Source organism: Paroedura picta, chromosome 8 (genome assembly GCF_049243985.1).
Source record: "Paroedura picta isolate Pp20150507F chromosome 8, Ppicta_v3.0, whole genome shotgun sequence".
NCBI classification, from domain to species: domain Eukaryota; kingdom Metazoa; phylum Chordata; class Lepidosauria; order Squamata; family Gekkonidae; genus Paroedura; species Paroedura picta.
The window spans coordinates 83597910-83610014 of NC_135376.1; the positions used below are offsets into that span (position 1 = coordinate 83597910).

Below are 12105 nucleotides of genomic sequence, written 5' to 3' on the forward strand. Positions count from 1 at the left end.
ATAATTTATGTATGGACGTTCATTAACTGCCCTGAATCACGGGGTGACTCCTCTGATGGACTTCTATTGTTTCCAACTCACTCTCTGTCATGTGTTTGTTCCACAAATGTTACAACTGGCTTGGTAGAGTCCTAATTTTTTTTAAATACTACATCTTTTTTTTAAATCCTATATCCTCATATTCATAACTGGCACCTTGGCTTAGTTTTATTTCTAACGAAGGATCGGGATGGAGACAGAGTGAGGCCACCCTGTTTACATCAATATGCATGCAGCTAGATAGCCAAGCTCTTGGCTGATGAGGACCACAAAAGGGTTAAATGAGCACACACACACACACACACTCACGCACTCCACCCCACACACAGACCCTCCTTTGCATTTCTGTTGGAGACCCACTCTCTGAGCAGCCACCAGTGGGGCAGGGTGTTCCCTTCCAGCCGAGCTGCCTGCCTAATACCTTCTGTGAGGATTAAAACCTTGCTCTCAGAGGGAAAATAGCCAAGTTGTATACTTCCCCCTCACGGAAGGTAGGAAAGGGATCATCTGGTTTTGTATAGGTTTAAAGAATATGAGAACTTTTCCTTCTTCTTCTTCTTCTCTCTCTCTCTGCTTATAAGGTTTAAAGCATTCTACAGAAGCCTTCGACTTGAAACATATGGAAATATCAGTTGAATCCTATTAAATGGGCTCCCAATTTCGATTTCCATCTGCCAGCAAAGATCACAAAAAATGTGAGTTGATGTGTTTCATTTTGGATTTCTACATAGGTACCCTCTGTCCAAAGGTAAGGAAATGCCTCCTCCTCCTCCTCCTCCCCCAGTCCCTCATTTCTTTTTGTTAGAATTGGTATATATTGTTTATTTAATCCTGAAGAATCCATCTTCTATTTGGGATAAGCCCTTTGTATCTGTCTTTCTTCGCCACAGAGCCTTTTACATGACTACTGTTTCCTTTTTGAATCACAGGAAGTGTGTGAAATGTTCACATCCGTGTAGAAGTTCAAGCGTTTCTGTTGTGTTGATAAGATCCAGCCACCAAGAAGGAGCTGCAAAAGAGACAGCATATTTCAGTATAAAGCGAGAATACCAATGCCAGAGGTTTAATGTAGGCAATTCAAATGCAGGACCATTTTCTAGTTGAAGATATATATATATATTATAATCCACTTATTAATTCAGATGAGAGAGACTCGTGGCATTTTCAGCACAAAGGGCATCAAAATACTCTTTCACGTCAAGGTTGATCTCTTGATGAAATGTAATCACAAATATGATAGATTGCTTGTGCAGGTTAGAATTGTACGTGGAGTACAGAGATTCAAAGCACAGACCCTGGGGGAGAAATGTGAATCAGCTCCTCTTCTTTCCTTAAAATGAAAGTATCTATAATAAGGTGCTATGTTTTAATGCTCTCTCTCGTTTTTTTAAATGCACCAACAAATTCCTGCTTTCTTTGTTCCTTGTCTTTCTGTTTCCAGTTTTACTGTCTCTCGTAGCTGTTTGTTAATCAGATTTGCCCATTGCATTACTGTTTGTTATTATGGGCTGGTTTAAAGGGGTGTCTTCCCTGGATGTTCTAAGAGCACCCCCTGCCTACCAATTCTCGGTTCTGCTGCCTCCTGGTCAGTGTCCCGACTTCCCACTCCGATCCTTATTCTGCGCTTCTGTCCTGTGAGACACTTGATCTGTTGATCTTTCCAAAGGGGCCACTGCTGTTGCATCGTATGGTACAATCTCTGTCATTTGGGTCTATGGGATCAAAATGACTTCCCTCCAGGAAATGTTTCTGTCTCAGAGATGATACATCTCCCTGGGATTCTGACAGCAATATACGGCAGCCCATCTCCTGGAGGGACCTGGGCCTTATAACAGAACTCCAGACAACAGAGCTCAGTCCCCCCAGAGAAAATGGAGGCTCTGGAAACAGACGGTGCTGTTTTGGATCTCCTCTGACACTCCCTCCCTTCTGTGGAGTGCTGGACTCACAGAGGTCTCCCAAGCAAGGGTCGGCCACCCTGCAATAGAACATGGAGTTCTTCCCTTCAGCCGAGTTGGAGCTATTTGGTTTGAAGATGCTCTCAAGGAGGAGAGATGTAGCTGGAAGCAAGCATGGGCCAGGGGTTAAGAAACTGAGTTGCCCTGTGTTTTGGGGTTCATATTGCAGCCTTTGCTATTAACTTCTTCAGTTTCAGTCCAGAGGGATTCCCTGAGACATTTTACACAGACCAAAGAGCTACAAGTAATTTGAGGCCGTTTCCACCCCTTTATAGCAGGGGTGGCCAAACTGGCTTTTCCAATGTCCATGGACTACACTTCCCATGAGACCCTGCTGGCAACATGCTGGCAGAGGCTAATGGTAATGGTAGTCCATGGACATCGGGAGAGCCACAGTTTGGCCACCCCTGCATTATAGGAATGGTCCTGGATGACACCCAGTGCAGATCATAGTTGTCATGTGAGCTCCATGAGAGTTTATTCTGTCCCTTTCAACAAGGCTCACTCTCCAGGTAGCTGGCAAGGTGTGTGTGTGGGGGGGAGGGTCATTTGTTTGGGCATGTGCTCCTGACACCTTTTGCCCAGGACTGCGGGACTTTTACCTGCCCCAGGACAGAACGTGGAGTATGAGGTGCGGCAGCCATACTTCAGCTGAGGTGCGGCTGAGGTGCTTCCTAGGTGGCATCCGGAAATTTATTGACTTCATTTATACCCCATCTTTCTCCCCCGTGTGGAAATCCAAAGCAGCTTACTTCATTTTCCTCTCCTCCATTTGACCCTCACAACAACCCTCGGAGGTAGGCTGAGAGTGACATTTACCTCATGCGAGCCATTGCGCTGTGCTACTGACTGGTTTTGGGGTTGGGACAGGTTGCAGCACCTCTTCCCAGTTCCTCATGAGGGAACATTTGGCCCACTTCACCCTGTCTGCCCCGGATGTGTGCTCTCACACGGCAGCCAGGGCAGCAAGATTGCCCTGACCTGCAGGGCGGTAGCTGTGGGGGGGGGGGGGGTTCAAGCCTGAGTATGACATTCTAGCCTAGGGGTTCCCCAATGTGGTTCCTCTGGGTGCCATGGCAACAATCAATACTTCCACCCATAGCCAGCTTGGTGTAGAGGTTAAGAGCAACGACCTCAAATCTGGCAAGGTGAGTTTGATTCCCCACTCCTCCACATGCAGCCAACTGGGTGGCCTTGGGCATCTCACAGTCCTGTTAGAGCTGTTCTTACAGAAAAGTTTTCTCAGAGCTCTTTCCGCTCCACCTACCTCCCAGGATGTCTGTGGTGGGGAGAGGAAAGGAAGGCAATTGCACTCTCCTTCTTCTTCTTGTGCCCTCCAATCACCTTGAGAAATGGGATGGGGCTTTGCCCAGCATCACTTCAGTTGGCTGTGCAGAATCTAAACATCTTGTTAAGCAGAGGTTCTGACTCAAATGTCAAAGAATTGCTATTAGACTAAGGCATAACCTTGCTCTCTCACATTTTGCGAGTGGTTTGGCCTCCTGTGGCAGCCATTTTGTGGTTGGGATCACCACCCTGTTTCAGAATTCCAAAGGGACCCACAGACTCAGAAGGGCTGGGGACCCCTGCTCTAGTTAGTATAGCACATGGGCAAGCCCCCGCATGCTTTCAGACTTTTATATAAATGTGGTGTTAATAACCCAGGCTTTACAGAATGCTGTAAACATAAGAAGGTATGATTGGCTTCAAACAGCTGAAAGCGTAATAGACTTGCTAAGTATCATTACCTATTGGCTACTGTCCATGTCATCACTGGTGATGTGCAACTCAACTCCACCTCTCTCACGCACTGCCAGATGCATCAGCACTGCCAGCAGGGACAGGGGACTTTCCAGGAACTTTCTGAAATACTGACATCACCCAGAAGTGCTTTTGGCATGTTGGAGATGTCGAGGGGAAATGCTCTGGCATTTGAGCAAAACTCTGTGGTAGAATTTGCTTCATACTAGAGAGCTTTGCCTTAAAACCCGTGTCACTACTCAATGACCAGTGTGCCAATGTCACTTTGGAGTGACATCAGCATGTTGTATTAAAAAGTGACATTCTTCCGGGGCTGGAAATAGTTTGGGGTGAGTTGGGGGGGAGGCACATATGGAAATTGCGGGACCCCTGCCCGGACAAGTGGACCTGGTAACTCCACACTGGCTTCATATTGAGTAGCCATAATGTAAAAAAAGACTTCCATTTATATTGAAGTGTCAAACCAGCTTCTCCAAGGTGCAATTCACACCTTAGGCCAGGGGTAGTCAAACTGCGGCCCTCCAGATGTCCACGGACTACAATTCCCAGAAGCCCCTGCCAGCATTCGCTGGCAGGGGCTTCTGGGAATTGTAGTCCATGGCCATCTGGAGGGCCGCAGTTTGACTACCCCTGCCTTAGGCTATAGAGCATGGGTGGCCAAACGGTGGCTTTCCAAGTGTCCATGTAGTACAATTCCAATGGGGCTCATGGGAATTGTAGTCCATGGAGAGCCACAGTTTGGCCAGTCCTCCTATAGTGCTTGATATCCAGTCTGCATGGGTGAGGATGGCTCAGGGGAGTAATCCATGGTGTTGTTCTGTCTCCTCCTCCTCCTCCTTGTAAAACTAGAGTAGAATAGATGTGCTCCCACAAAAACGGATTATGCCCTACCTTTTTTTTCTTCACATTTTAAAAGCATTAAATTCAACACACACACCCAACACACATCATTAAAGCAAATTTAAAACAGAGTTAAAATATGGATAAACATATAAATAGCAATCAAAACATTGGTTAGGGAAGAGGGATCATTGAGGAGATGCCAAAGAAAACAAAAGAGACTTCACCCATGGTGGAAGATGGCAACAGACCAGGGGTAGTCAAACATTTGCTGGCAGGGGCTCATGGGAATTGTAGTCCATGGACCTCTGGAGGTCTGCAGTTTGACTTCCCCTGGGGTAGACAAATCTCCCTGGGGAGAGAGTTGCAGAGTTTTGATGCCATGACTGAAGAGACCCTCTCCCATGTCGCCAGCTTTGTAAAGCAACAAGAACTCAAGTGAACTATGTCCAAAATGGCTTCCAATCAGGTCCCATTACCGCAGATGGTGTTCATCCACTTCCCTTTTCAGCCTTTGTCTCTCGATTGTGCCACTCAGGACCTGGACCAGCCCTCAGTGGACCAGCCCCTGACCCCTACTGTAGGCAGATGCCCTACTGATGAGAAACTGATACGGGTGCAGGGAGACTGGGATCCAGCTGTGACATTAAACTCTAATAGCTTTTGATGGGTGTCTCGGACTCTTGTGCTCCTACAGTTGCTTATTAGCAATCCATTTAAAACACTATGTATTTCTCTCCCTGGCTCGTAGAACCAATGATGTCTCGACTCAATTCTTGGCTGCTCTCCTGGCTTCTTGGGCTCATGTGCTCCTCTCTTCTCCTGGAGTTGGCCAACAGTCTACAGCAAGGTTTCAAGAGTGACCTCCTCAAGTTCTATCACACAGTTATTCTTGCTGATGGAAAGGAGACCACGATCCACCTCTTGAAGGATATACCCAAAAGGTAAGAGTACCTCTTAAGTGCTTTCTTTACTCCCTTTGGAATTACTCCCACAATTTTCAAGGTTTACTTAATTACTTCATCCATACCCAGCTTTTCTCCCTGGTGGGGTACCCAAAATTACCTACAACATTCTTCTCTCCACTATTTCATTCTTGCCTGAACCTTATTATGTAGGTTAGACCGACAGAGTGCAGCCCAAATTCATCCAAGAAATTCAATGTGTATAAACATGAAAGCTTATGCCCAGAAGAAAGCTTTGTTGGTCTCATACTGAAAACTGCTCTCTGTTGGTTGGTCTTCTACCCATGTCCATGAAAGCTTATGCTGAGAACTAAACACTGTTGGTCTTAAAAGTGCTCCTGGACTTGAACTCAGGGTTGTAGCAAGAATAAAATGGAGTAAGAAAGCTCCCTGTGAGCCAAACTCCCTGGAGTTAGGGCAGGGTTTTAAAAATAAACAAGCATTGTTGATGGTGACCCTTACAGTTTTGAGGCACAGAAAGCATGACTGCCATGGGTTCCTAGCAGAGATAACATCTGAACACTGATAGTTGAGGTCACCTGCACACAGGTGTTATTCCCTGACTTGACCTCCTTGCTGCTGCAGATACAAAGGCATGTGCAAGGGCATGGAGTCCTTGCCTGGGGCACTTCCTGGTTCTTCCCCCTCGTGCCCACCATTTCTCCCACAAGTCACCTCCCAAAGGCTCTTTGCCATTTTTAATTGGCAATTTGTATATTGCTGTCATGTTTTATTGCCGAAGCAATAAAGCAGCTACTGTTTTTACTGAATTATTCTTTTTATTGTGTCTTCTCTTAATTGCTTGGTGCCCTGCTATAGGGCTGCAGTGATCTTCAGTTGGTCTGGTTCTCTACTTCCAGGTACTATTTTGTTTCGGAGGAAGGCAGAACTTCTTCACCTTTCACAGTGACAGTGACCCCCTGTGATGTCCCCATTGAATGGAGCATATGGATCCATAAGATGTCACCAAACCACCTTGGAAAATCAGCACATGGTAAGAGAGACATAAAGGGTCATGGTCAGAAAAAGTAATGTGCCTGGAGATTTCTACAGTAGCAACTAGGGATGGGAACTAATCAGAAAATTCTGGTTTGTTTTGGGGTTCAACTGAATGGAGTCAAAAGTCCTGGAATGAACTTTCAATTCAAACCGGCCTGTTTCTCTCCCCACCCCTTTCAAGCAAGGGGAAGCCAAATGGACCCCTGAAATAATCATTGAACCTAACAGCTGACAAATGGACTGCCCTACTCCTCTGCTAGGTTTAAACAGCCTGGACCCTGAACCGAACCAGACAAAAGTATGGGAAATGTTCAAAGGGCATGAACCAGGTCAATTCCGTGGCTAAATTGGGTTCGTCCACTGGTTGTTGCCCTAGGGATTAAACAATCAGGGTGGCATAGCAGTTGGAATGTCAGATTAAGATGAAGAAGACTCAGGTTGAGTCTGCCATGAAGCTCACTGGATAACCTCAGGCCAGTTGTTCACTCTCAGCCAAACGTACCTTACACATTTATTGGGAAATAAGATTGAGGCAGGAGAACTGTGTATTACCCTGACCTCCTTGGAGCACAAGTATTGTCATTCCATAGTACTGATTGGACTCCATGGACTCCGGGGAATGGTAGAGGACAGGAAGGCCTGGAGGATCATTGTCCATGGGGTCGCGATGGGTCGGACACGACTTCGCACATAACAACAATAACAACAAGTACTGATTGATTTTCAAGATGTCTAGTACCCGCTTAATTTAGGAAGCAGAAAAGGACCCTGGGATAGTTATGTCATGTGAACAGGACAAGCCCTCATTATACAGAGCAGTATCCTAATACTGTTAGGTGGATTGATAACTAATTTATGTATAGCCCTCATCCCTCCCCAGTGGAAACTCAATGCAGCTTAGATCGTTCTTCTCCATTTTATCCCTGCAACAATCATGTGAGGTCGGTTAGGCTGAGAGAGTATGATTGGCTCTAGGCCACCCAGTAAGCTTCCATGGCACAAGAGAGGATTTGAATCCAGGTCTTCCAGATACTATTCTGACAGACTTAAACCCTACACCACTCTGACTGTGCTATCAACCACATTGTGGTGGTGGTGAGGGGGTTAAATGGGGTTGCCATGTTTCCCCTGATGATGGGAGATTTCTTGGGTTGCCTGCAGAGGACAGTAGAAATACTTTTTAATGGCCATAAGCAATAATGTAGCCACTTCTGGGAAACATGACAGTGATATTACACTTTAAGAATCATCAGAATTTCTAGATGATTCCTAGAGAGGATTGATGTCACTTCCAGTGGAAATCTAGAAGTAACACCTGTCCTCTCTAGGATTTACCAAAAAGTTATGGTTTTACCATACAGCTTTAGGCAGTTCCTAGAGAGGTATTGTGTCACTTTCAGGTTTTCCTAGACATCACCATCGCTGATAGCCTCCCCTACCCTGGTTTCCCACTAGTTGCCAGTCTGGACCTTAAGCACAGTAAGTGATTCCTCCGATAAGCTATCACATTCTTTTAGTGGAATCTTTAATACGATTAACTTGTCAGACTCTCCTGCCACCTGCATCCCCACTCACCATACTTCCTAAATAGGCTTTGCTTGTAGTATATTGACCCAAAGAGAGAGGGTAGCAGTGTAACATAAGAGAATCAGGCAGGGTGTGATCCTGGATATATGAGCTCGCAGACCCTCATGTTTCAATGCCATGCGTTCCCTCTGCCTGTCTTATTTGTACTACCAAGCCACAAGTTCCCATGGATCTGTTCCATTAGTGGTAGTAAGGTAAAGGTAAAGGTATCCCCTATGCAAGCACCAAGACATGTCTGACCCTTGGGGTGACACCCTCTAGTGTTTTCATGGCAGACTCAATACGGGGTGGTTTGCCAGTGCCTTCCCCAGTCATTACCGTTTACCCCCCTCATTTTACCGACCTTGGAAGGATGGAAGGCTGAGTCGACCTTGAGCTGGCTGCTGGGATTGAACTCCCAACCTCATGGGCAGATCTTTCAGACAACATTTCTGCTGCCTTACCACTCTGCGCCACAAGAGGCTCAGTGGTAGTACCTTTCTCTAATTCAATGTGCCCTTCCCTGACCCAGACGGAGATGCCAGCATCTAACAGAACAGATTTCTTTGATCCAACAACCCATTGCTTAGAGCAGCCTTTCTCAACTTTTGTACTGTGAGAACCCCCTGAAATATTCCTCAGGCTTTGAGAAACCCCAGAAGAGGCACGATCATGCAGAATGTGGTTGGGAAGCATAGTTGTGTAAAAGCCCACCTGGGATCCCTCCCTTTCCCACCCCTCCAGGTTCTTTACTGGCCATTGGGGAGGCAGGTCAACATGACCATATATGGTCATCTCACCCAACACATGTTTTTTTTTTAATTAAAATTATATGAAAAATTAATTAACTCCCACCAATTCAAGAAACCTTTCAAGGGCCACCAAGAAACCCCAGGATTTCATGAAACCATGACAGAGAAAGCCTGGCTTAGAGTCCAACAAATTATCTCTCTCACACACACACATACACAAGCATGCCTTTGACATTTTACATGTTTCCACTTCCCTAACAGGTGGCTATGACAGTCAAGATGCCCTAAAGTTTCAGAAGACCACAAAAATAGAATCCACTCTTTTCAGTTACAAAGGCAATTCTGTGGAGACCTACATGGGGATGTCTTACTATTCCACTGTCTATATGCTTGAATTCTTATCCACTGAAAGAGACACCCATATTACGGTGTATCTTACAACAGACACCACTTCTGACCACCTGTATCCAGAACTCCCATCAGATCCACGCATAGATGTCATTGGTGTCGACCACGCCACGGTCACTCTTGCATGGAAACACAGTCCCACAGTACTGCGGTACCAAGAAAATGTCCAGTACTGCCTCCTAATGAATGAAAAACACAATTACAAGAGTCTGTGTGCAGCTGAGACAGCAATCAGATCATCTGTTGTGAAGTCACCACCAGCATTAGCCCTATCTCTGTCTCCGTATTCCCTGAACTCCCAGCAAGTGATGATCTTGTCCAATGGTGAACTGAGCATCATCAGCAAAGCTAGCAGTGGGGAGGTGAGGCAGATATGTGTGGGCACCAAGAACACCTACACGGTGCCCAACCTGACTCCCAGCACCCAGTATTATTTCGATGTCTTTGTGGTCAACTTCCTCACCAACGCCAGCGCCGCCTATACTGGAACCTTCGCCAGGACGCTGGAAGAACCTGAGCCCAAAATCACGGAGTTGAAAGATGGGAAGGTGATTCATCTCATCCTGGATGGCCGGAAACAAAAACTCTACAGCTTGCGGTACCGGGCGGGGCACAAGGACGTCCAGTTTGCCTTTCAGTCTTGCAGTGGCCAAGTTCGGCTTGAAATCTCCAGGGACGGGAAAGTGCTGATGTCAGAGAGCTTCGCTGGACTGAGACATTTCACGCTGAAGGGAAGACTGGGAGATACATACTTGCTGAGCCTGGGCTCCACTGAACCTTCAAATGCATCTGTGAAGGTTCAGGTTTCTTCTCCCTTCCACAAACCCTTCTTCCCAGTCCTCCCTGAGAGTTTAAAAATCAAGTCTTTCAGCAAACTGCGAACCTGTGACTCGGTCACTATTGCTTGGCTTGGAACACAGCAAATGAGCAAATATTGCGTCTACAAGAAACAGATTGAGGAGGACCAAGTCTGGGTGGAAACGAGGAATGCGGACAGGTGCTTGGGGCCAGAATCCAGGCACAAAAGCAACAAGGTGCTGTGCAAATACTTCCATGATTTCAATCTACGGCGAGCAGTAACCACGGAAACCATCCGGGGGCTTAAGGCTGGAACTGTCTACTTGTTTGATGTTTACCTCATAGGCTCCTCTGGGATTCCGGTCAGGTATTACAGCAGAGTTGTCAAGACCCGGAAGAAATGTTGAAGGTTCTTCCAAAAAGGAACAACAAGGTTGAAGGAATGTCATGGCATAAGCTAAAGAACCTTTATGGCCTATATCCTTCCAAATGTTCCAGGCCAGACAAAGAACATTGAAGTTACAGGATTTGAGAGGAAGGAATCTTAGTCTAGGAAAGTAGACTTTCCCCTGTGACCTTTCCCCTCTAATTTTGGATTGCCGATTTGGAGTCATACTAAAAGCACTTTATACCTCCGGAATCAAAGGAGTCATCTCACTGCCTGCAGGATATCAAACAAAGAAGGGGAAAATAATTTAGATGACAAGCGCATATTTTTAAGATGCTGCTTCAAAGAACATTCAACAGTTCCCCCCCCCTGTGCTGCACATCCCAGTTAATGATGTCAAATTCTAGAAGAAATGTGACTAGATTCCAAACATGACCCACTAAACTCTGCCTTGCTACTCCAGCAGGAGGCAGTGGTTAAAAGCAGTGGACTCTAATCTGGACAGACAGGTTTGATTCCCCACTCCTCCCCCACATGAAGCCTAATGGGTGACCTTGGGCCAGTCACAGTTCTCTTAGAGAAGTTCTCTTGGAGCTCTCTCAGCCCCACCTGCCTCACAGAGTGTCCACTGTGAGGATTGGAAGGGAAAGTTGCTTGTAAACCGCTTTGGAACTCCTACTCCTGCCTCTGGGTTGAAAGAAGGAAGTAATTTAGATTATTCCTGAAACCCATCACTTCACCTGAACTGAATCCCAGCAGAGCCACCCATGTAGGGCCCAGAATGGGGGAGGATGTTCAAGGCCCTTAGTTGCTGTTGCTTCTAAGACATTTTTCATTCAGAAAAGCGAAAAATGCTACATATCACGCATTACAGAACTACTGCTTGAAGAATAGAAGCTCAAAGCTGGAACTTGACAATACACATCTGGTTGTTGTTTTTTTTTTTTTTACATCACCCTATATCATAACACCATATACTGAATTCTTCCAGGGTTTGCATTAACCCCCACCCCCGAGTTAACATATACAGTCTAAAAATCAATTATTTCTTTTCATCTCAGTTTTTACTGGCCAATATAATTTAATATTGGACTCCATTTTCCTCTGAATTCTGATGTTGATTTATTGTGCATCCAATATGTAACTTTTGCCAATATCCCATATTCCATCTGTTTGTTTAACCCATCCGTAATGTCTGGTGAGAATACTTTTTTCCATCTTGCTGCATAAAGGATCCTAGCAACTGTTACCATGTTTTTAACAAGCTCATTATTTATTTTCATATTATTTGGTACCGTATTTAATAACACACGTTTTGGATCCAGAGCAAACTTAACTTCCAAGGCCCTTTGTGGCGTCCAAAGTTGCTTCCCATTTTTCCTCCAGCTTGGTTTAGAAGACTCCAGAACCCACCATCAGAATTGTTATGTCATGAGAAATCAATGGTCAAAGATACATTCTCTGCCTTCTTGCCCTTTCAGAACACATTCAGAGGCCAACGCAAAGGAGCTGACCCAGTAGCAAGTTCACTTTCCTTCAACAGTAATTGTCTGTACTCACTGAGGGATAACTTGGCCCCCATCTCATTTGGATAAGACCCCAGAGCCACAAACTTCACACTATTCTTTTCT

At 45.7% G+C, this 12105-nt stretch overlaps 1 protein-coding gene across 1 annotated transcript; it reads left to right on the forward strand.

The window, feature by feature from the left end:
• The first annotated feature begins 397 nt into the window (after positions 1-397).
• On the forward strand, positions 398-11723 carry LOC143843891 (protein NDNF-like). The gene is made up of 5 exons (XM_077350639.1): positions 398-530; positions 621-734; positions 5350-5542; positions 6424-6557; positions 9142-11723. Exons 3-5 carry the CDS (start codon positions 5355-5357, stop codon positions 10491-10493), a joined length of 1674 nt encoding a protein of 557 aa, XP_077206754.1. The 5' UTR covers positions 398-530; positions 621-734; positions 5350-5354; the 3' UTR covers positions 10494-11723.
• Positions 11724-12105: the final 382 nt, after the last annotated feature.